A 24,862-nucleotide genomic window follows, 5' to 3' on the forward strand; every position below is an offset into this window, starting at 1 on the left:
GGGGCGGGGGGCGAACCCACGAACTGTGAGATCATAACCTGAGCCGAAGCCGGACGCTCAACCGACTGAGCCACCCAGACACCCTAAACATCTTTAGGAAAAGAATTTCCATGACTTCTTCACATTATCCAGATGTTCCAAGGAAGCAGTCTATTTCACTTATATTTCTATGCATCTGTAATTATTATGAAGGGATTAGCGTGGGAAAGAAACCCTTAACTCTGAGCTTCTGCCTGAAGAAATTGTTATTTCCCTCCACAACCAAGGAAAAGATTGTATGGAACTAATGAAAAGAATCAAAATGCATTTGTTTCACCATTACTTAGGATGAAATCTCTTTGGCATAAATTCAGTTATTTATTTGAGGGAAATGCATCTCCATCTGTAGCAGTAGAACTGGCCATGTCAGCGGGATCAGCTATTGGGATTCTTCTGTTATATTCCACCTATAACTTTAAAAAATCTTTTTAATCTTCACTTTAAAACATAATTTTTTTAAGTTTATTCACCCATTTTGAGAGAGAGAATCCCAAGCAGGTTCCATGCTCAGCACAGAGCCCCATGTGGGGCTCGAACTTGTAAACCAGTGAGTGAGATCATGAGCTGAAACCGAGTCATCCCTCATCTTAACTTTTTAATAAATACTTTCATTTTTCCATATATTTGCTTTCCACTTCCTAAGCTACAGAATTTTTTTGTACATAGTCTTCATAAGTTAACAGCTTTTAAATAGTTTGTTAGGTTGATATATCATAATTCACAGTTTCCTCAGTTTTTACATTTAGGCTGTTTCCATTTTTTTCTTTTGGAAATAAACTAGTGGCTATCTGTAAGCATGTAGCTTTTGGTTTTATTGAGTTATTACATTAGGCTACATTACAAGTGTGGAACCACGTGGGTAGAAAGTATAACTGTTGATTTTGCCACATAACTATTGCTATCAAAATACAAAATTGCAGATGAAAGTATAAATATTTCTTTATTTGGTTTCTGAAATAACCTGTCTGTCCTGAATTGTTCTTAATAAGCCACGGTATTTGTAGACGTACCTCCTGCAAGGGCAACAGTAAGTTCAGCTGGTGGTGACTACAGGTTTCTCGTGCTATCCGAAAGTACTTCATATGGAAACTTTTGTAAGCTGAAATGGCATAAAGCAAAGAAGCAGTTGCCATAAGTTTATACAGAAAAACTTTTGAACATCCCCAGATCCAGAAAATACTTTTTCTTAGGCTTTTCTGATACTTTAAGGACATAAATGCACAAAATAAGTATGGATAAAGCACAGATGCTCACAGACAGTTTGAACATATGATGGCTTGATGCTGAGTTTAGTTCCCAGGGAATGGGGTTTGGCAGTGCCACCTTTCACTGCTTGGGGTACCTGCTGACTCCTTTAACAGTCACTGCCAAACAAATTCTGAGTGCTTTTTTCATTTTTTTGCCTTTCATAAAAGTGAAAATTAATTTCAGATTTCTTACAGTCACTGGAAACCGGTATTAATGTAGGTCTCTTGTAAAAGCAACATAGCGTAAAGCAAAGTTTTGAAAAGTAGGGGATAATGGTATTGTGCTTCCATTAGTGACTTTAGTACAATGGTCAGACAATGAGTTTAAAGTTGCTTTGTAGTCCTTCATTATGTTTCAAATTTGTGGTCCTTTGTATCTCTTATTTCAGTCTGTGCTGGGCAAGCTCAAAGAGGACTATTTAGACGTGACTCTAAATAGTCACGTCTTTTTGTGCTTTTTGTTTGTAACTTCATTTCTGTAGCTTTGATTCAGGTTTTTAAGAGACTGCGTTTTCTTTCTGACTTTTTAAGAAGTTTCAAGAATGATTTGGGAAAAGCAATAAATCATATTTTATTTTATTATAGGGGAACATTGTTCTTACAGATTACGAGTACCTAATTTTGAATATACTAAGATTTCGAACTGATGAGTCAGATGATGTTAAATTTGCTGTTCGTGAACGCTATCCAGTTGATCATGCAAGAGCTGCTGAGCCTCTGCTTACTTTGGAAAGGTAACATATTTTGTTTCTAAACTCATTTCATAGTGTATTAACAGGTAAAATAGATCATATGTCAGAATATGAAAGAACTGTCACAAAATATTTATTTACTTGCATAAAATAAATTTGGACTACTTGGACTATTTAAATGTGCATGTAAGCAATTAAGCCTCATTGGCAGGTAGCAGCTGTGTGTCTTTAAGTCTGGTGTTACTTCAGGTGTTGACTATTTCTTGGTAAAATGAGGGAACTTAATAGCTCTTCTGTGGGAAGACAGATGCCTGTGTTGCGCAGATTATGAATGGAAGTGGGTTAGCTAAGAAAAGGAGTACCATGAGATAAGGTGCTGATTTTATGTACCCTCTGGTTGGAAGGTTTTTCTGACTAATAGCTATAGCAGAGGTTCTCAAAGCTTACCATGCATCACATTTACCTGGAGGGCTTGATAAAACATAGATTCCTGCCTTTGCTTCCAGTTTCTGGTTCAGTGGATCTGGTGTAGAGCCCAGGAATTGAGAATTCTTACAAGTTATCAGGTGCTGCTGATGCTGTTGATCTGGGTATCAGAGTGGCCCAGCAGCTTCCTTAAGAGCTCCTGTTAAATGCATAATTAGGCAGAGCCATTCCAGGTACTAGGATGTATCACCAGGCTCTACAAACATTTACTTGTTACATAGGAACATCTCTTTCTTATCACGTATATGTACGTTTTCAATAACCAATATGACTAAGTTGAAGAATATTGATTTTTCTTAGAAGTCTTGGTTTCAGGTCCCAGTCTACCCTTGGCTAAATTTTCTTACCTACAAAGTGAACTAATTCCTGTTTTATCTTAGAGTATTGTGATGATTAGACAATTCGATGCAAATGAAAGTACTGTGAATGTGAACATTGCTGTAAGGTTTGTTGAATAAAAGATAGTAAGAGGTATGTCAATTTTGTTTTCACAGACTGACTGAAATAATAGCCACTGCACCTAAGGGTGAACTACTGAAGAGAGTTCTTAATCCGTTACTTCGTGAGTAAGCCTAAATAGAGCAAGGAAATGTTTGCAAGAAAATGTAGTTTTCAGGAATTTATTTAAAATTTTTATGACTCAAGAGAATATTACAGCAACTTGATAATGTAGACAGGAGTTTAAAATTATCTTTTGAGTAAATAAGAGTTTATTTTTAAGGAAAGAGAAATTTGTTATACCACTTGAAGTTTGACCTTTATGTGTTAGCTTTTATTTAAAAGCAGTACAACTAAATAAACTGATAGTATGTTATCTAGCACTTTAGTGCTAGTGTAGTATTCTGAGAAATTTGTTTTTTCTCATTGTGAATCTTTGACTTAATAACCGCTTGAGTTTTTGTTTTGTTTTTAATTGGTGCATCTCAGGGCACCCCAAAATCTGTCAGGTACTTTTGATCAGGATAAAGATAATCCAATAAACTTATACTTGAAAAATCATTACTCATCCCTATACTAATGAATCTGGAGAGGACTTGGGCAGGCAGGTATCCTCGATTACTGAGCATTAGGGAGTCACTTGTCCTCTCTTCTGAAGTTAGAATGCATTAAAAAGTTACCTTTACAGCTTTCCAACTGTGAGTATAGCATACATAAAATTCTTAGGATTTTTTAATTAATTTATTAATATGGTGTATTGCATTAATCAGTTTTTGGATGCTAAAGCAGTCTTTCATTCCTGATTTAAAATCCTTTATATGTGGCTCAATTCCATTAAATTCTTAGAAATTTATGCACGGACTTCTGCAATTGTATTATAGTCTCAAGTTTTTATAAGTACTTGAATTGTCATTTCTAGTTACGTTTCAAAATAGGTAAACTAAAAAAATAAAATCATTAAAAGCAAAATAAGTAAATTGTTATTTTCATTGACTACTGTTGAGTAAATATTTATACTGGGATGTAAATTTGAATTATATTTTGAATATTGTATAGGGGGAATTCTAAAACTCCTACCCTCTGCTTTTATAGCCTATGGACCAGCTCTCATTGAACACTGTCTTATAGAAAATGGATTCTCTGGCAATGTCAAAGTGGATGAAAAATTAGACAGTAAAGGTATGCCTGCATGCTACAATTTTTGCTCATTTTCATTTATTTCCTTTTTTTTAAAAGTGAAGACTATTTCTGGAAAGTAATAAAAATGAGCAGGTAGTAATTTACTATCTGTAAAAACTGTAAAACATTTGATCTATGTATTTTTTTTTTTTTTTTTAATGTTTGTTTATCTTGAGAGAGAAAGAACGTAAGAAGGGTAGGGGCAGAGAGAATTCCAGGCAGGCTTCATACTGACAGAACAGATCTGGACGTGGGGCTCAGTCCCATGAACTGTGAGATCATGACCTGAGCCGAAATCAAGAGTCAGTTGCTTAACCAGCTGAGCCTCCCAGGCACCCCAGATCTATGAATGTTCTATCCATATGGTATTCCTCGCTTCCTACTCTAATGTGACACTTTATCCCTAGTAATTGATAGTTCAGTCTCTTCACCTACTGTATTACCCTTCAACTTTACTATATTCTCTCTCCTTCCCTTAAATAATTGAAGTGGTTACCATACTTGAAGTAGGCTCTGGTATATGACTTGATGGACTTGAATTATTCACCTTCTGACTAGGAAGTTGGAGTGCTTTTAGTAAGTTTTATTCATGCATTTTAATTCTGTAAGAACTGTAGTGTGGCTTTGTGATGCATTAGCCTTTTGTAACTACTTAAGGGAACCTAACTAAATTGCTAGATTAGGATAATAAAAAATTGGAGAAAATACAAGGGAAATGTAAGACTTGGTTTTGACAGATTTATCTGTAGATTCTCATGTAAAATTAAAAAAATACATTCTTCATGTTTATATTTTGGGATTATATATCAGTTAAGATTTGGGGATAATTTTTTATGCTGTAAATGTTTTTATGTTTAAAAATATAAATTAAATGTTTTAGTGATTGCGTGTTTGACATACTAATTCAGTGCAATTCTGATCAAAATGCCTACAGGTGGTATTGTTTCTGCAATTGTAGTGTTTTGTTTTTTTTCAGTCAATATTCTTGTGGAATAAAAGCATGTGAAAATGTTAAGGAAAACTCAAAAATAACAGTAGTGATGGAGAATAACCCTTTTACAGATTAAGGTATATTAAGAACCTAATAGTAAGTTTTTGAAGAAGTACAAAATGAGGAATTCAGGAACAGGCCCAAATATATATGGGAATTTAGTATATAAAGAAAGTATCTTTAGCATCATGAAGGGAAAGATGGATTCAGTAAAGAGCTATTGGGATCACAAGCTGGCCAAAACGTATTCTTATTTACATAATACTAATTATAAACATGAAGTAACTGTATCTAATATTTTTGAACATTTTTATTATTTCATAAGCACTTTTCTGTTTTTAATGTTTTTTAATAGTTAATTGACACTTGATTGGCACTCTTTTTTTTCCATTTTTATTCTTTTAGATATTGAAAAAGTACTTGTTTGTCTTCAGAAGGCAGAAGACTATATGAAAACAACATCCAACTTCAATGGAAAGGTAGCACCACATATTATCGTATATTGTATTATTGTATATGGTGGTTTTATTTATTTAGATTTTCAGAATGCACAGTTAAGTAGGGATCACTGCATGTAAGTTTCTTGTTGTAATTTGGAAATTTAACATCTGTAGTAGGCTTATTCTAGGTTTTTTTTCCCTAATTGCTGCTGGGTTTGTAATTTTTCTTCTGTTCCTTTTTTTATTTTTTTTTAATTTTTAAGTATATTTTGAGGCAGGGAGAGAGTGCACGCACAAGAGTATGTACACAAGGGGAGAGTCAGAGAGAGGGAGAAAGAGAATCCCAGGCAGGCTTCTGCGCTGTCAGCACAGAGCCCGACTTGGGGCTTGATCTCATGAACCCTGAGATCATGACCTGAGCTGAAATCAAGAGTGACAAGCTTAACCATGAGCCTCACAGGTGCCCTTCTATTCTTCCTTTTATGGAAAGTACTAGGTCAGGTCACAATTGGCACACCAGGAAAGTTGAGGAATTTGAAAAATCATTCTTTTAGGTTGATTTTATTTAGAGAAATACTTTTTTTTTTTTAATGTTTTATTTATTTCTAGGAGAGAGAGAGAGAGACAGCATGAGCAGGGGAGGGTCAGAGAGAGAGGGAGATATAGACTCTGAAATAGGCTCCAGACTCTGAGCTGGCAGTCAGCACAGAGCCGGACGCGGGGCTCGAACCCACAAACCGCGAGATCATGACCTAAGCGAAAGTCGGATGCTTAACCGACTAAGCCACCCAGGTGCCCCTAGAGAAATACTTTTAATTTGCTAGCACTTAATTAAAAAATCAGCAATTTACATCACTCTAATAGGTAAACATCCTCTGAATCATCTCATACTTTGTTTTTATTCTCTATTCAAAGTGTAACTTTATTGGGGCGCCTGGGTGGCTTAGTCGGTTAAGCATCCGACTTTCGCTTAGGTCATGATCTCGCGGTTTGTGGGTTCGAGCCCCGCGTCGGGCTCTGTGCTGACTGCCAGCTCAGAGCCTGGAGCCTGTTTCAGAGTCTGTGACTCCCTCTCTCTCTGACCCTCCCCTGCTCGCTCTCTCTCTCTCTCTCCTAGAAATAAATAAAACATTAAAAAAAATTAAAAAAAAACAAAGTGTAACTTTATTTATAATAGAAGTTCAGAGAAAGTTCTGATTAATTCCATCTAAATTCAGTGCACATATACCTGCCCAGTTTTTAAAATTAATTAAGTTTTCTTACCAACAAAATAAACCTAAGACTTTTTCTTCTGGAAGTAAAGTGCTATTGGCTTTTTAAAGTGGCAGAACATCTAAAATTGGAAAGAAAAAAACAAAATGCACATGGATAATCCCATCATTTTATCAAATCGCTAGTTTTCATTTTCTTCCTTATTTTTCTTGTCCATATGAAAAAAAGTAATAATACTTATTGAGCCTATATGAGAATTGATACAATCAATAGAATAATGCAGCATATTATTTAAAACTTGAATAATTTTATGAGTTAAATTAATAAGATTGGTATCAGTCATGGAAAGTAAATCTTTATCAAATATGAAGGGTAATAAATTTTAATATTGGATTTTTGTAGGGGTACATCATTCAGAAGAGAGAAATAAAACCAAGCTTGGAAGTAGATAAACCAACTGAAGACATACTCACGTAAGCATATAGGCCTGAGTCAGTTTCCTTTGGATGTTTATTAATGTTCTTGAATGATATAATAAATATGTTTTGCAGGTATGAGGAATTTCATCCTTTCTTGTTTTCTCAACATTCACAATGTCCGTATATAGAATTTGAATCATTTGACAAGGTGGGTTTTCTTTCCATTTCTGTTTTTTTGACCAGTTAGTATGATATGAATTATTAAATTAATGCTAACTTGATTGATAAATTGAAAATATTTTTGGTTTACAATCACTGTGAATCTGGGTATTTAAGATCAGTGCAGTCACAAATAAAAACTGTTGGAAATTTTTATTGTCACTTTATTTCAAGATGAAGGACCAAAGGTTTGAATTTAATTTTATTCTTGGCCCTTGAGATATATAATACGTTTTCTGGGAATCTGTTCAAGTTTTTTGGGTAGTGTTACGAGACAAAATGGACTGTAAAATTCTCTGTATCTAAGTTGAAGTAAGGACCCTGTTTGTTTGTTTAACTAGTTACTGTCTTTTCCTGTTTTTTTAATAAGGCTGTGGATGAATTTTATTCCAAGATAGAAGGTCAGAAAATAGATTTAAAAGCTTTACAACAGGTATGGTATTGTTAAAAACATTAAACTAATGAGGCTAGGTGTGGCTTGCTACAGTGTAGACAATGCTTTCATATAGAAATGGGAAGCCTTTCAGAAGTAGTGTGGCATGCCCTGATCCCTTGGTTTATTGACAGCAGTCCAGGGGAAGTCTCATTGTTGAAAAGCATTCCCTCATTTGTTCCATCAGTATGTCAGATATTCTCTAAAATGGAAAAATATAATGGGAAGGTGAGGCCTGTTATTTATTCCCTAGTATAATATAGGTTATTACAGCAACCCAAGGTTTCTCAAATTTGCTGTTAAGGGAATACTGTTCTAAGAAGGTTTTTAAGTAGGCCAAAAGAGAGGGAAACGTTCTTTATGTACAAATAAGTGTAGTTATCATTAAACTGGGTTTTTTTCTAAATGGGCTTTCAAACTCCACAGGAAGTTTTAATATGTTTTGTTTCCTCAGCACATTTGACCATGTTTTCGGAGCACTGCCACAGAGCAATTTTAGAAATTAGCCGTAGTCACTCTTGATTAGAAGAGGATTTGATTTTTCAAAAATATTAATGAAGTCTTGAAATATGTGTACAAAACTTTGGAATTATGTGAATCTCTGTGCCCTCCCCCCTGTTTAAAAAAGTAACTAGCACCAATTTTGAAGCAGGTGGGTTGAATGAATTAAATAGTGTGACTGCCACACGGTGGCAGCACTTTAGCTAGTCAACAGATACTTAGCGGTAACATTGGATTGCATGTTTTTATGTGCATCAGAATACTCACGAATTATTTTAGTAATCACGTGCGTTCTTTTAATAGTCACCATTCTTGTGATTCAAATCTTTTAAACACTACATCCCAGAATTCATTATTCATTCATTGATTGGTGATGCTATTACTAGGGTTAGAAACATTCATTAATTGGTGATGCTATTACTAGGGTTAGAAAATTTGCTTCAAATCAATAACCTTGAATGGCTTAACCTTGAAAACCTGGGTGACTCAGTCGGTTTGAGCTCTGACTTCGGCTCAGGTCGTGATCTCATAGTCCGTGGGTTCAAGCCCTGCATCAGGCTCTGTGCTGACAGCCAGCTCAGAGCCTGGAGCCTGCTTCGGATTCTGTGTCTCCCTCTCTCTCTGACCCTCCCCTGCTCACGCTGTCTCTTTCTTTCTTTCTCAGAAATAAATAAAACATTAAAAAAATTTTTTTTAAAAACCTTGAAATGCAAATGATATATGCTAAAATGCTATATAGAAGGTAAATTACTGCAAGACCTTGTGGCATTAATTTAAGAAAAAGAGTGCTCTGTAGAAATAATCCTAAGAAAATTAACAAAAAGAAGCTCCTTAGATAATTTATATTCTTTAAGAGTGCCTTTCCCTAAAACTTTACTTTTTTGTGTTAGGAAGAAAATGTCTTGTAATCAAAATATATTCCTATAGAGAATGGGAAATAGTAGTGGGGACAGTTAATTTGGGGTAGGATAGACCTGGGAGTGGACTACGTGAACCTTAGATAGTATTGAGGTGCTGCTGAAGTGGAGGAGGGAAAGTTTCAGGATGTAAGAGAGGAAAGGTGCAGAAGGCAGAAGGAAACTAATTTTTCAAAACTCTGTTTTGCCTATAAAAGGAAAAACAAGCATTGAAGAAATTAGATAATGTCCGGAAGGATCACGAAAACAGATTAGAAGCTCTTCAACAGGCTCAGGTATTCTGTTTAGCTTTTTCCTGGATTTCAAAAATGGTAACTTAAAATCTAACCGTGTATGTTAACGAAGTGGAATTAAAATAACTAAAAAGGTAACTGTAACAAGTGGTTTTACAGTAAATGTTTTTGTTTCTTAAGGAAATAGACAAACTTAAAGGAGAGCTCATAGAAATGAACCTACAGATAGTTGACAGAGCCATTCAGGTTGTTCGAAGTGCTTTAGCCAACCAGATAGATTGGACAGAAATCGGGTTAATTGTGAAAGAAGCCCAAGCTCAAGGAGACCCTGTTGCAAATGCGATTAAAGAATTAAAACTACAAACAAATCATGTTACAATGCTACTAAGGTAAGTTTGATTCTTAGTTAACTGGTTTATCCTTGGTTTTATTTTGCTGTTTAATTGTTGACTGTATTCATCTAAAATTTTTTCTCTTTTATTTGGAAATTTATCCTTGAAGATGCAGAAAAAATAATTTACATTAAAATAATGCAACTATTTAAATGCTGCAAATACTGTATTATTTCGTTGAGGAAAATAATTGAGACTAAAAAAGTGATGTCATTGACATTAGTGAAATACTATTGAATATTTTTAATAGAAATCCATACTTGTTATCAGAGGAGGAAGATGACGATGTTGATGGTGACATCAGTGTTGAAAAAAGTGAAACTGAACCACCAAAAGGAAAAAAGAAAAAGCAAAAGAATAAACAGCTGCAGAAGCCTCAGAAAAATAGGCCATTACTTGTTGACGTTGATCTCAGCTTGTCAGCATATGCCAATGCCAAAAAGTAAGTGTTAAGTATGAATTGTAGATAAAATATTATCTGCAATACCAGTTAGGATAATAAGGATAATATACGTATGTATATTACATATGTATGTGCTTTTGGGTGAAAACACTTTTTTAAATCTCATTTTGTGCACTATACAACTTTGTTTTCAAAGCATACAGAACAAAGTTACATAATGTACAAAACTTGTTCCACATGATTTGAGTGTGTAAAATTAGAAATAACATAAATAGAAAGCTAAAAAATAAAGGTTTCACTTAAAATTAAGAGAAATACATTTTTCTAGATACTATGATCACAAGAGGTATGCTGCTAAGAAAACACAAAAGACCGTTGAAGCTGCTGAGAAGGTACTTCCTATTCCTTAGAGTGAATGTGAATTGGTTTTCTCTGCTTTAAATTAATGGCTTTAATTCTTTTGTTTAAATGAGGTTTTCTAATTCAGAAATAACTTTCAAACTTAATTTTGCATTAATTCTATATATTTCTAGTATTTATTTTCTTCCCCAGTCTTCCCCCTCCTATAAATAGCACCTTCCTTTTTCCCTTTGCTTGGGTTGAAAGTACTGGAGTCATCGTAGGCTCGGCTCTCATAGATCACGTTCAGTCCATCAGCAGATCTTTGTAGGTCTTCTGTGGAGTATAACCAGAATCTGGCCACTTCTCACTAGTCCAGGCCCCCGTCATCTCTGCTCACAGACTGTAACAGTAGCCTCTTCTTGGGTCACTTCCTTCTACCCTTGCCCCCCTAGAGTCTGTTCTTCAAACAGTAGCCATAGTGATCCTTTTAAATAAAAAATGAAGTCATTTCTCTCTGTTCAAAATCCAGTTGCTTCCCATCTTATCAAGACAGTTCAAAGCCCTTCTCCTGCCCTGTAAAGTCTTCCATGATCTACCCCCCTCCCATTTAATCACCTGTGTTCCTCACCCCTCTTTCCGGCGACACTGGGATCTTAGGTGTTCCTGCAACAGTGATGCATGCTGCCTTCTCAGGGCATTTGTGCTTATTGCTCTTTCTACAGAGGATGTTTTTCCCTTAAAATTTCCATGTTTGATCCTTCCATTCATTGGCATGTCTACTAAAATGAGACTTTATCAGAGAGGCCTTTCTTAAAAAATTTTTTTTAATTATTTTTGAGACAGAAAGCATGAGCTAGGGAGGAGCAGAGAGAGAGGGAGACAGGAACCAAAACCAGCTCAGAGCTGATAGCCCAACGTGGGGCTCGAACTCATGAGCCACAAGATCATGACCTGTGCCAAGGTTTGACACTTAGCCAGCTGAACCACCCAGAGGCCTCCAGACAGGCCTTTCTTGTACACGCTTACTAAAAATAGTATTACCCTTGGGGCACCTGGGTGACTCAGTTGGCTAAGGGGCCACCTCTCGGTTCGGATCAGGTCATGATCTCATGGTTCGTGAGTTTGAGCCCTGCATCAGGCTCTGCACTGGCAGCACAGAACCTGCTTGTGATTCTGTGTCTCCCTCTCTCTGCCCCTCCCTTCTCAGATCCTCTTTTTCTCTCAAAGTAAATAAGTAAACATTAAAAAAAGAATACCACTACCCTCAATCACTCCCTCTTATTCTGTTTTATTTTTCTTCTTAAAAAACACCCCTCCCAAAATATCTTTATCTGTCTTCCCTTAGAATGTAGATTGTATGAAAGTATGATCTTTATTTTGTTCATGGCTTTGTCCCGACCCCTAGAACATTGCCTGGAACATAGTAACGTTAATATCTGTTAAATGATAGGCGCCTGGGTGTCTCAGTCAGTTAAGCATCGACCTCTGTCCAACTTCAGGTCAGGTCATAAGCACTTAGTTCGTGAGTTCGAGTCCTGCATGGGGCTCTTTGCTGTCAGCACACAGCCTGTTTCAGATACTCTGTCGAGCTGTCTGCCCCTCCTTCACTTGCTTGTGTGCACATGCTCTCAAAAGTAAATAAACATTAAAAATATCTGTCAAATGAGTAGACCTCATGACTTGTCTTCTATCACTCCAACCTCATTTTTTGACATTTTACCTTGTGCTCACTACTTTCTGGTCAAGTTGGCCTTTTCTTTTTGCTTATAGTGCTGTTCCTATTCTTTGCCTTAATAATTCCATTTATCCTTCAGGCTTCAGCCTAAATGCCATTTTCTTAGAAATACCTTCTTTGACCATAATCATTTATAAATTAGATTCCCTTGTTATATTTTCATAGTATGCTTAGAAGTACTTAACATATGTTTATTTAAATAATTATGTGTTTTATATTCATGTCTTTTTGACCCCCTGGGAGAGAGGGAGTGAGAACTTCCTCTTACTCACTATTGTGTCCCAGCATCTAGCCCAGAACTATTATATGATAGATACTCTGTATCTGGTAAACAAATGATACTTTTTAAAATGTGTAGGTCTTGAGCAAATATTTGTATGTAGTAATCTTTGACTTAAATTATTTTTAATATTTAAGGCACAAATCTTTATTTTTTGTGTATATGGTATATGTAAGTAAATAGTGCCATTTTGTGACATTTAAAAATAATTTCTTGTCCTGTTTACTTAGTGTTATTTAATACATTCTCAACAAATTATTTAAAAACTTTTTCTTATAAATAGGCATTTAAGTCAGCAGAAAAGAAAACAAAGCAAACGTTAAAAGAAGTCCAAACAGTTACTTCTATTCAGAAAGCAAGAAAAGTATATTGGTAAGTGTTCTACCTTTTAAAAACACAGTGTTTTGATTTTGTTAAAATTGTACATGTACATTGTTTAGAAAATCAAGCAGTTCTACAAAGCTTGTTGGAAAAACCAGTAGCCCTGCAGTATTTTATCCCTAGTCCTGTTGCCTCTTCTCTCATGGAAACTATTTTTAGCAATATGCTGCTTATATTGCTGCTGCTTGATTTTTTCTTTCTGTTTTATACTCTGTTAATGACTTCCCACTAAAGAAGATGAAGATTTTATTCTTTCCACTTGTGCTCCGTTACACAGATACACACCACCCAGCCTCCCAGTAAAGGTATACCCTAATTTTGTCAAGGTTGATATCCAGCATTATATGCAGTAATATTTTAATAGTAGTCACAGCTGAGTCATATAACACTATGTTTCTTTTCTTTCCCTGCTCAGCTTTTTGTCTTCCACAAGGGTAGTAATTGTCTTGTTTCATTTACTTTCCTCTTCCAGGTGTGTTCAGACACATTGGAATTCTATGAGTATCTTGAAACCTACTTTGTTCTAGATTGGTTACTCTAAATAAACATCTTAAGATCTCATTTTATTTTATTCTGGAAGTTCTCTTTATCCTGTTCTTTGTTGGATTCTTTGGTCTGAATCTCATACTTCCTTTTTCTTGGTTGACGGAATGTGTTCTCTAGAAGCTACACAAGAAGAGGTGTATAGGATGTAAGGTTTTTGAGGTCTTCGGTATATAAAAAAAATATTTAATTGTGCTGAGTATAGAATTCTTATTTGAAAAGTTTAGAGTCACTGTTCATTGCATTAGCTTTCAGATTTGACCTTCAAAACTCTTGATGTCACTTTGATGGTTTATATTTTATTGAAAATTTGTTTTTGCCTTTTTGTAAACTTGTAGATCTTTTTAATTTTTTTCCTCTCAGTTTTCCAAAATTTCACAATGATGTAGGTTGGTGAGGATGTTTTAATCTATTATGCTGAATACTCCATGAGTCTTCTTAATTTGGAATCTTTCAGTTCTGATAAACTTTCTTGAAATATTTCTTAGCCCTCCATGGATTTTTTTTTTTTTTCCTTTTAGGTTTGTTTTCTTCTGGAAGTTTTATTTATTAAATAAAGGACCCCCTTGGATGGTCCTCCAATTTTTTGCATTTTCTATTTTTCAGCTTTTAATCTTTTTGTTCTATATTCTGAGAGATTTCCTTTGAGTCATTCCACTGAATTTTTAAATGTTTCTGGTTTTTTATTACTTTTAAAAACTACCTGCTCTGGTTACTTTATACTGAGAGTAGTTTTGATGTATTCATTTAATTTAAAAGTATTCTTTTCTGCTGGTTTTCTCTAAGTTTTTGGGTTTTGGTTTGTTTCAATTTTTTGTTTTTTCAATTTTTTTTACTTGTTGAGTTTGTCTTCAGCTTTTGTTATGGACTTTTATTAATGTCTGTTGATCCTTAATTGTCTGTTCATATTATTGTATGTTCACATTTTATAGTAGAGCATGAAAATGCTATTGGAAGTTCTCTGTGGGAAGTTAGGCTTCTAAAATGATGTATGTGGGCTATTTGGTGTGGAACTCTCAATGTGTTGAGCTTTTTTCTCGGCTGGTCTCATTTTTCAGGAAATACTTTTTCTCCCTGAAGACCTGGTTGTCAGCATTTTGGAAGCCCAATGGGAATAATAGATTGCAGAGGCTTAGTACCCAGTAATTCATGCATTTACTTGATTGCTGCTTTAAGCACATTACTCCTACTTAAAACTGTTATACATTTCCCCTAATTCGGAGATGCTCTTTGTACACTTTCTAGAGATTTAACTTCTGGCCTTCTGTTGGGATATAGAAGGAGCAGCTACTGCCATGTTCAGAGCCAGAAGTTGATCAGATTTTCAGCCAGTTTTCCTTTCTTTAACACCATCTTAAACCCTCTTTCTAGCAGTACTTTGTGCTGTTTTTAAGCTTTTTATAGGTTACACAGTGTAGATTGATTTGTTTCTTGGCTTTTTCCATTGTCAGCCTAGGATTCAGTTTCTTGAGTCTGATCACTTGTCTTGGAATTTTTCCATTTTTAAAAATTTTGTTGCTCTTTTCTTCCCTCTCCTTCCTTTTTCCCCCTCACATTTCTATTGATGAATAGAATTGACTTTTCATTTCTTATTAGTTCTTCTTGGGGTGCCTGGGTGACTCAGTCAGCTAAGCATCCAGCTCTTGATTTTTGACTCATGGTTGTGAGATCCAGCTCCATGTCAGGCTCTGTGCTGATAGAACCTGTTTGGGATCCTCTCTCCCTGTCTCTCTGCCCCTCCCCTGCTTATGCTCCTCTTGTGCACGAGCACATTCTCTCTCTCAAAAATAAATATATTTTTAAAAAAGAACCAGTTTTAACTGTTTATCTCCTCTACTATATCTATGCTCTCTATTATTTTCCTCTTTCTCCTTTTCTTTGACATTCATTTGTATTTCACTTTATGATTTCTTGAGATGGAAATTTAGTATATTGCTTTTTCTCCCAGCTTTTCTTTTCTGATAAGTATTGGAGGCAGTAAATTTCCCTTCAAGTCTGGCTTTAACTGTATCCAAAAAGTTATATAGTATTTTCATTATCTTTCATGTCAAAATGTGTTCTAATTTACATTGTGATTTCTTCACCCATGCCTTATTTAAAAGTATGTTGATTAATTTCCAAACCTATGGAGCTTTTGTGGTTTTATTTTTGCCATTGCTTTCTAGTTGAATTTGCATAATGTTCAGAAATAGTATTCTGAATTATCTCAACCCTTTGACATATGTTACTGGAACTTGCTTCATGGTCCAGCATATTTATGGTCCACTTTATTTACAAATATTTCATATATAGTTTAAAAGAGTATCTGTTCTACAGTTGTTGAGTACATTTCTCTAAATATCAATAAGGTCACATCCATTAGTCGTTGAAATCTTTAGCATCTTTCCTAATTTTTAAACAAAATCTTTATTTGAGAGAGAGAGAGAGTGTGAGTGAGAGGGTGCAGACCGGTGGGGGGGAGGAATTGAAAGCAAAAGAGAATCCCAAGGAGGCTGCTTGTTGTCAGGGCAGAGCTGAAAATCAAGAGTTAGACATTTAACCAACTGAGCCATCCAGGCACCCCTACTAATTCTTTTTTTAAATGATTGTTGTCTCAGTTACTGAGAGTTTTGTTAATAATCACATAATTGTTGGGCTGCCTGGGTGGCTTAGTTGGTTAAGTGTCCAACTTTGGCTCAGGTCATGATCTCATGATTCGGGGGTTTGAGCCCTACATTGGGCTCTCTGCTATCAGCACAGAGCCTAGAGCCTGCTTCAGATCCTCTGTCCCCCTCTCTCTCTGCCCCTGTCCTTCTGTCTTTCTTTCTCTCTCTCAAAAATAAACATTTTTTAAAAAGATCACATATTTGGGGCACCTGGGTGACACAGTCGGTTGAGCATCTGACTTTGGTTCAGGTTATGATCTTGTGGTTCACGAGTTAGATCCCAAAATCAGGCTCTGTGCTTATAGATTCTATGTCTACTTCTCTCCCTTCCTCTCCCCTGCTCACACTCGTTCTCTTTCAAAAATATTTTTTTAAATTTTTGAAAAATAAAAGATCACGTAGTTGTGCACTTGTCTTTCTCCCTTTATTTCTGCCAGTTTTTGCTTTATATATATGAGACCATACAAATACAGAGCTGTTATGTCTTCCTGGAGAATTGAGCCATTTATTAACTGTAATCTGATGTTCTTTTAACTTGTAACTTCTTTCTCCCTTCTGCGTGAGGTATTAAAACTACATCAGCTTTCTTTTGGTTAGTGTTTGCATGATAAATCTTTTTCCATAATTCTATTTCAATCTTTTTATATCCTTATATTTTATTTATTTATTTTATTTATTTTAATTCTTTTAAAATGCTTACTTTTGAGAGAGAGACGGAGCATGAGCAGAGGAGGGGCCGAGAGAGAGAAAGACACAGAATCCAAAATAGGCTCTGAGCTGTCAGCACAGAGCCTGATGTGGGGCTTAAACCCCATGAACTGTGAGATCATGACCTGAGCTGAAGTTGGACACCCAACCAACTGAGCCACCCAGGCACCCCATATCCTTATATTTTAAATGAGAATATATATCATTTTCCAGTCGGACAGTCTTTGCATTTTATCTGGAGAATTGACTACATTTACATTTAATGCAATTTTTTCTATATTTGGGTTTAAATCTATCCATTTTATTATTTGCTGTCTTTTTTTTTTTTTAAGTTTATTTATTTTGAGAGGGAGGGAGGGATGGGGGCAGTGGCAGAGAGAGAGGGGGAGAGAATCCCAAGCAGGCACCTTGCGGTGAGCTCAAAGCCTAGTGCAGAGCTCAAACTCAACGAACCATGCATGAGATCATGACCTGACGTGAAACCAAGGGTCTGACGCTGAACCGACTGAGCCACCCAGGCGCCCTACTGTTTTCGCTTTGTATGTTGTTTTAGAAATCTCTTTACCATCAATAGAGGAGTTCTTAAATAAATATAGTATATCCATTCAGCAACCAACATGCCTTTTTTTTTTTTTTTTAAGATTTTATTTTTAAGTAATGTCTGTACCCAGTGTGGGACTCGAACCCACAACCGTGAGATTGAGTCCCATGCTCTACTGACTGAGCCAGCCAGGTGCCCCAAGACGACATTTTTAAGTGAAAAAAAAAGCAGTTTGCAGAATAGTGTGTGTTGGGTCTAAAAGAAAAGGTTTAGTGTAAGCATTCTATTTTAGCTTTTATGTGTATAAAGAAACTCTGGAGAGGGATACACAGAAAGCTAATAAGAATGGACTTCTATTTGATAGTGGTAATGGGAACTGAAAGGGGACGCAGGATCTCACTGTACATTTTTGTCTGATTTATTTATTTTATTTTTTTTAAGTTTATTTTTAAGAGATAAAAAGAGAGAGACACCATGAGCGGGAGAGGGGCAGAGAGAGAGAGGGAGAGACTGAATCGGAAGAAGCAGGCTCCAGGCTCTCAGCTGTCAGCACAGAGCCAGAGGCAGGGCTTGAACTCATGAACCATGAGATCATGACCTGAGCCAAAGTCGGACAGTTAACCGACTAAGCCACCCAGGCATCCCCCTTTTTGTCTGATTTAAAAAATTTCTGAACCATGTATGTGTATTAATAAAAAATCAGATTAGAAAATAGGAACACAATAGTTGTGCTATTATATTTTGGGAGATACAAGGGAGTTTAATTTAATGCCTGTGTTTAATCTATCAATTTTAACCAGAAGTTTTAAAATTGAAGATTAAGTCCTAAAGAAATAGTCATATGTAATATAGGAAATATTTCTCTCATCTCTATTTTGTCATTTTCTTTTTTTTTTTTAATGTTTTTATTTATTTCTAGGAGAGAGAGAGAGAGAAAGACAGCATGAGCAGGGGAGGGTCAGAGAGAGGGAGTCACAGACTGAAACAGGCTCCAGGCTCTGAGCTGGCAGTCAGCACAGAGCCCGACGCGGGGCCCGAACCCACGAACCGCGAGATCATGACCTAAGCGAAAGTCGGACGCTTAACCGACTAAGCCACCCAGGCGCCCCTATTTTGTCATTTTCTAAATATCATACAAACATAAGCTCTTTTTATCATGATGGTATGTATTAATCATGAAAACCAAATTACTTTGTCTCTTGAGAAAAGTTAGTTTTATACTTCTAAAGGCAATTTGCTCTACAAAGTAGAAAGAATATCATATATGTAAGTATTCAGTTGATTCAGGACAGAATAGGAAAACTTTTCTTTATTACTTGTGCTCTCAGAAGTTAGCCAGTGCCCCACTGAAAGAAAACTAAACCTAGCGACCATGTGACGTTGTATGCTTTTGCTTTGGGCAATTCATTGTTATGTTATCCTTGAGTCTGAGAAGGGTCTGTATGAGAGAGATAGGAGAGAATATATTATTTTGAAACATAGAATTTAATTGCTCCTAAGACTATCATAAGAATATCCTTGGCCAATTTGTATGACAAGATTTCAATAAAACTCAGTTTGATGGTTTAAGAAATTAAATTATCAGGTTGTTTTAACATGCAAGGTAGAATAGCATCATGGAATTTTGTTTGTTTTCAGAAAGGATGTGGATTCAGGTGATTATAAAGCAAAACAATGTTAACTTTTTTTCTTTTCAATTTGGTAGGTTTGAGAAATTTCTATGGTTCATTAGCTCAGAGAACTATTTAATTATAGGTGGAAGAGATCAGCAACAGAATGAAATAATTGTGAAAAGATACTTGACAACAGGTAGGTAAGATTAAAAAAAATATTTTTAGGCAAGATTAAAATTTTAAAGAATATTCTCTTAAACAATCGGATCAATTATCTCAATATTAGAAGTAGACTTTCATCTTCTACACCTATGACAGGTTTAGTTTGTAGAAGGAGTTTTATCTTGGTGGTTTATGGTTTGTAGAATATGTGCTTTGACACTTAATTCTCATTTTAAGGGAGTATTCCTGTAGTAGTAGTGGTGAGCTAATCTGCAGTATTGGACTTTGATTCTCTTCTACATTATAACACAATAGCTTTCAGTCCTCCAAAATTAGTGTAGATCAAATTTTTAAGGGCTTATTTTTTAGTGCTAAAGTTTGTAACTTTCCCCCCATATTTAGAAACAGGATTTAAGCCCTGTGATGTAAGTCTTCTCTTTTATTTTTGTTTGCTGGTAACCACCACCTTGCTGTGGCTGAACATTCAGTGTGGGTATCAGAAATCAGTAATCAGAGCTAATCTGATACCCACTGAAGATCCCAGACCAGGAAAGAAAGCAACAGGGATCATGTTATTCTCTAGTTCTCAGGGCTTGGCCTCTGACTTCGGTAGTTTTGTTTACTGTGAGCTGAGCCTGTGTTGGGGCAGTATGAGTTTTTCTCTTTGAGTTTCAGATCCCAGACAAACCGCCATGGCAAGCAATGGCTGCTCATTTTATCTGTTAGGAACTTTGCTTTGCCCTTAAAAAAAAAAAAAGGAAAGCTCTCACTCCTGCATTTATGTGTTCATTTGTTTATTCATTGGTAGCACTTTGCTCTTCCCTTAAAAAGGAAAGATCTCACTCCAGCATTTATGTGTTCATGTGTTTATTCATTGGTAGCACTTTCCTTTTCACTTTAAAAAAAAAAAAAAGAACTCACTCATGCATTTGTTTGTACATTTGTTTATTCATTGGTAGTGCACACTTAGCATATAACTCAAAGTCCTCATTGTGGCTTACAAGGCTCCTGGCTTCTTTTCCAATTTCATTTCTTACCACTCTTCCCTTAGTCTGGCCTCCTGACTTCTCTTCATACATGTCAAATATCCGTGGTCCTCAGAACCTTTACATTTGCCAGATGACTCCTCTCTCACTCTCCAGCAAGCTAGCCTAGACTTGCTTACATGGTAACTCAGCAAGTGTCGGAAAAAAAGAGAGGATGCACACAAGGCCTATTAAGGCCTAGGTTGAGAATTGACACTTCATCACAGCTGCTATACTCTGGCTAAGGCAGATTATGGGGAAGGTCCAGATTCCAGGGACTGAGAAATGACTCCACTTAATGGGAGAAGCTTCAGGGTCACAGAGCACAGAGGTGTGGCTAGCAGGGGGAGAGGAACTGACCATTTTAGTAACTGTCATATTAGTATTGCTGTTTCCTATAAGGAGGACTATGAGAGATCTCCTAGGGGTGGGAAACGGATTTTGCATGCCTTCTTAGCACCCTTTGGATTTTGAACCCATTAAACCCATTTTAAAAAAACAAAAAGGAAAAAGAAACAGACTTAAAGTATTATTTCTCATTTATCTTTAAGGGGACATTTATGTACATGCTGATCTTCATGGAGCTACTAGCTGTGTAATTAAGAATCCAACAGGTAATATATTTCCCTTTATTATTCAAAACTTTAGTTCCTTTTTTTAAAAATATTTTAATATAAGACAACATTTGTTAATAGAGGTGAAGGACACTTTATTATGATAAAAGGGTCAATTCATCAATAAGATGTAACTATTATAAAAATGTGTGCACCCAACAACAGCCCTAGAATACCCTTAAGGCAAAATCTGACAGAATCAAAGGAAGAAATAGTTCAACAATAATAGTTCACCACTTTAACACCTAACTTTCAGTCATAGATATAATAACTAGGTATAAGATTGGCAAGGAAACAGAAGATGTGAACAATTCTTTAAGTTAACTAGACCTAATACATATCTCTGATATCCTCACCTAACAACAGTAGACTACTTCTCAAGTGCACCTGGTATGTTCTGCAGACTAGACCATATGATAGTCTAGAAGACAAGTCTTAATAAATTAAAACTACTAAAATCATACGAAGTGTGGTCATTTCTGACCATAAATGGAGTGAAATTAGAAATCACTACTAGAAGAAAATTAGGAAAAATCACAGATGTGTTGAAATTAAACAACACAGTCATAAATAACCAGTGTCAAAGAGAAGATCACAGGGGTGTGTTAGAAAATACTTTGAGTTGAGTGAAATGAAACACAATATATCAAAATGATATGACATGCACTTAAAGCAGTGCTTAGAAGTTTTAGCTGTAATGTTTATAAATGTTTATAAAAAGAGGAAATATTTGAAATCAGTAACAAAATATTTGAAAACTGTAACAGTAAGATCTAGAAAAAGAAAGGCAAAGAAGCCATAGTAAGGAAAGGAAAGAATTAATAAAGATTAGAGTGGAAATAAATGAAACAATAGAAGAACAATAGAGAAGATCAGTGAAACCAAAGTTGGTTCTTTAACAAAGGTCGACAAAATTAATAAAACTTTTACTGGACTGACCAAAAAATTAAGAGAAGATTCAAGTTCCTAAAATTAGGAACACAAGAGGGAAAATTACTGCCAACTTTGCAGAAATCAAAAGGATTAAAAGAAAAAGTACACTAGCTTCTTCTTATAAAATACCATTTTAGAAATACTTGTGTAGTATTCTGTGTGGCAGATGTGCAGTAAGACAGCAGAATTTAATACTCTAATTGGCTTCTTTAAATGAAGAAGGAACGTTTCACAGTGATAAACATTAGTCACATCTATAGTCTGTATCTGGAGCATTTATTAAATAACTTGACAAGCTATATTTGCTGAAGGGGAAAAGGATTGTGAGTGCATGCTACCTACAGTTGTAGGTCAACAAATTAGATAACCTGGATGAGATGGGCGCAGTCCTAGAAAGATATAAACTAGCTAAACTGACTCAAGGAGGAATAGAAAATCAAAACAAACCTATAACAAGTAAAGAGATTGAAATAGTAATTTAAAAAATTAAAAAAACAAAAACAAAACACCTGTTCAGGCCCAGGTAGCTTCACTGATGAATTCTACCAAACTTAAAGAATGTTGAACAGCAGTCCTTCACAAACTCAAAAAATAGACGGAAAAACTTCCTAACTCATTCTGTAAGCCCAGTATTACCCTCATTACAAAATCAGAAAAAGACATCACAGGAATTGAAAACTACAGACCAATGTTGCTTATGAACAGACACAAAATTTCTCAACAAAATATTAGAAAACTGAATCCAGCAGCATATTAAAAGAATTGTACACCATGACAAAATGGGGTTTATCCCAGGAATGGTTGATTTAATGTATGAAAATTAATGTAATACAGTGTATTAATAGAGTGAAGGACAAAAACCACGTGATCATCTCAATTGATGCAGAAAAGGCTGTCAGTAATAATCCAACATGTATTTGTGATAGAAACACTCAACAAACTTGGAATATAAGGGAACACCTCAACTTGGTGAAGAATATTTATGAAAAACACATAGCTAACATCATACTTAATAGTGATAGACTGAAAATTTTCCCCTTAACATATAGGACAAGATAAACATGACTGTTCTTGTCACTTTTTTTTTAATTTTTAAAAATAATCTTTTGATGCTTATTTATTAAAAAAATTTTTTTTACATTTATTTATTTTTGAGAGACACAGTGAGATAGAGTGCGAGTGAGGGAGAGGCAGAGAGAGGAGACACAGAATTGGAAGCAGGCTCCAGGCTCTGAGTTGTCAGCACAGAGCCCTATACAGGGCTCGAACCCACGGACCATGAGATCATGACCTGAGCCAAAGTTGGACACTTAACCAGTTGAGCCACCTAGGTGCTCCATTTAATATTTATTTTTGAGAGACAGAGCATGAGCAGGGGAGGGGCAGAGAGAGAGGAGATACAGAATCTGAAGCAGGCTCCAGGCTCTGAGCTGTCAGCACAGAGAGGGCTCAAACTCAAGAACCATGAGATGACCTGAACCATGACCTGAGGTAAAGTCAGAGGCTTAACTGACTGAGCCACCCAGATGCCCCTGTTCTTGTCACTTGTATCCAACCTTGTATGAATGTTCTAAGTGGACTGTTAGGCAATAAAAAGAAATAAAAAATATCCACATTGGTAAAGACCAAGTAAAACTATCTCCATTTTCAGATGACATGATCTTATATATTTACAACCTCAAGAAATCCACCAAAATTTATCAGTTAATAACTTTAGCAATGTTCAGGATACAATGTCAATATATAAAAATTAATTGTATTTCTATGCACTCACAATGAACAGTACTAAAGTAAACTAATAAAACATCCATTTGTAATAGCATTAAAAAGAATAAAATACTTAGGAATAAATTTACCAAAAAGAAAAAGACATACACTCCAAACTATAAAACATCATTGAAAAATTAAAGAAGACTTAAATAAATGGAAAGACTTTTAGTGTTTATGGATTGGAAATCTTAATATTTTTCTGATGGCAGTACTTCCCATATTAGTCTACAGATCTGATGTAATCTCTCACAATTCCAGGTGCCTTTTTTTTTTTTTTTATATGCAGTGATGGATGAGTTGATCCTAAAATTCACTTGAAAATACAAAGGACCCAGGTCAGCCAAATCATTTTTGAAAATAAAGAACAAAATTGGAGGACTCCAACCTCTTGATTTCAAAACATTTTGCAAAGCAACAGTAATAAAGACAGCAAGGTGTATGAGGAAGAACAGATAGATCATTGAAGAGAATTGAGAGTCTTCATTTATAGTCTGTTGACTTTGAACAAGGATATGAAAGCCATTCCCTAGGGATAGAAAAATGTTTTTAAAAAATGGTGCTTGGACTACTAATAGCCATGTACAGAAAAATAAAGTTAGACCCTTCCTTCATACCACTTACAAAATTAAATGCATCAAAGACTTAAAAGCTAAAACTATAAAAACTGTTAGAATAAGGCATAAATCTCATAAGGAATCAGGAAGTCATTTCTTAGATAAGATATCAAAAGCATAAGTAACCAAAGAAAAACAGATAAATTAGACAAATCAAAATGAAAAGCCTAATTCAAAGGATGCTATCAAAAAAAATGAAAAGACGGAGCGCCTGGGTGGCTCATTCTCTTAAGTGCTGGACTTCACCTCAGGTTGTGATCTTACGGTTTGTAGGTTTAAGCCTCATGTTGGTCTTTGTGCTGACAGCTTAGAGCGTAGAGCCAACTTCAGATTCTGTGTGTCCCTCTCTCTCTGCCCCTCCCCCACTCATGCTCTGTCTCAAAAATAAAACATTAAAAAAAAAGTGAAAAGGCCACCCACAGAATCAGAGAAAATACTAGCAAATCATTTACCTGCTAAAGGACCAGTATCCAAAGAACTCTTAAGACTCAACAACGGAAAGGAAGAAAAAATTTTTTAATGACAAAGGATTCAAAAAGATACTTCTCCGAAGATAAACGAATGGCCAGATAGCAGCACATAAGATCCTCAGATTTCCCACATCATCAGGGAAATGCAAATCAAGACCACAAAGAGATACAGCTTCACACCCAGTAGAATAGTTGTCATGAAAAAATAGACAAAACACTTGTGGGTAAGGATGTAGAGATTGGAA

The 24,862-nt window shown here is 35.5% G+C and overlaps 1 protein-coding gene across 1 annotated transcript in view; it reads left to right on the plus strand.

Moving 5' to 3' along the window:
* Positions 1 to 24,862, plus strand: part of NEMF (nuclear export mediator factor) — a 53,084-nt gene that overhangs the window by 11,029 nt on the left and 17,193 nt on the right. Inside the window, exons 5-18 of the mRNA XM_077761270.1 lie at positions 1,872 to 2,020; positions 2,959 to 3,026; positions 3,995 to 4,081; positions 5,478 to 5,551; positions 7,127 to 7,197; positions 7,276 to 7,351; positions 7,733 to 7,795; positions 9,411 to 9,488; positions 9,627 to 9,835; positions 10,089 to 10,280; positions 10,570 to 10,633; positions 12,882 to 12,970; positions 19,122 to 19,225; positions 20,768 to 20,830. Coding sequence (XP_077617396.1) covers positions 1,872 to 2,020; positions 2,959 to 3,026; positions 3,995 to 4,081; positions 5,478 to 5,551; positions 7,127 to 7,197; positions 7,276 to 7,351; positions 7,733 to 7,795; positions 9,411 to 9,488; positions 9,627 to 9,835; positions 10,089 to 10,280; positions 10,570 to 10,633; positions 12,882 to 12,970; positions 19,122 to 19,225; positions 20,768 to 20,830 — 1,387 coding nt within the window. The remainder of the gene's footprint in view (positions 1 to 1,871; positions 2,021 to 2,958; positions 3,027 to 3,994; positions 4,082 to 5,477; positions 5,552 to 7,126; positions 7,198 to 7,275; positions 7,352 to 7,732; positions 7,796 to 9,410; positions 9,489 to 9,626; positions 9,836 to 10,088; positions 10,281 to 10,569; positions 10,634 to 12,881; positions 12,971 to 19,121; positions 19,226 to 20,767; positions 20,831 to 24,862) is intronic.

The sequence above is a fragment of the Crocuta crocuta genome, unplaced genomic scaffold, assembly GCF_008692635.1.
Source record: "Crocuta crocuta isolate KB4526 unplaced genomic scaffold, BGI_CrCroc_1.0 scaffold163, whole genome shotgun sequence".
Classification (NCBI taxonomy): Eukaryota; Metazoa; Chordata; class Mammalia; order Carnivora; family Hyaenidae; genus Crocuta; species Crocuta crocuta.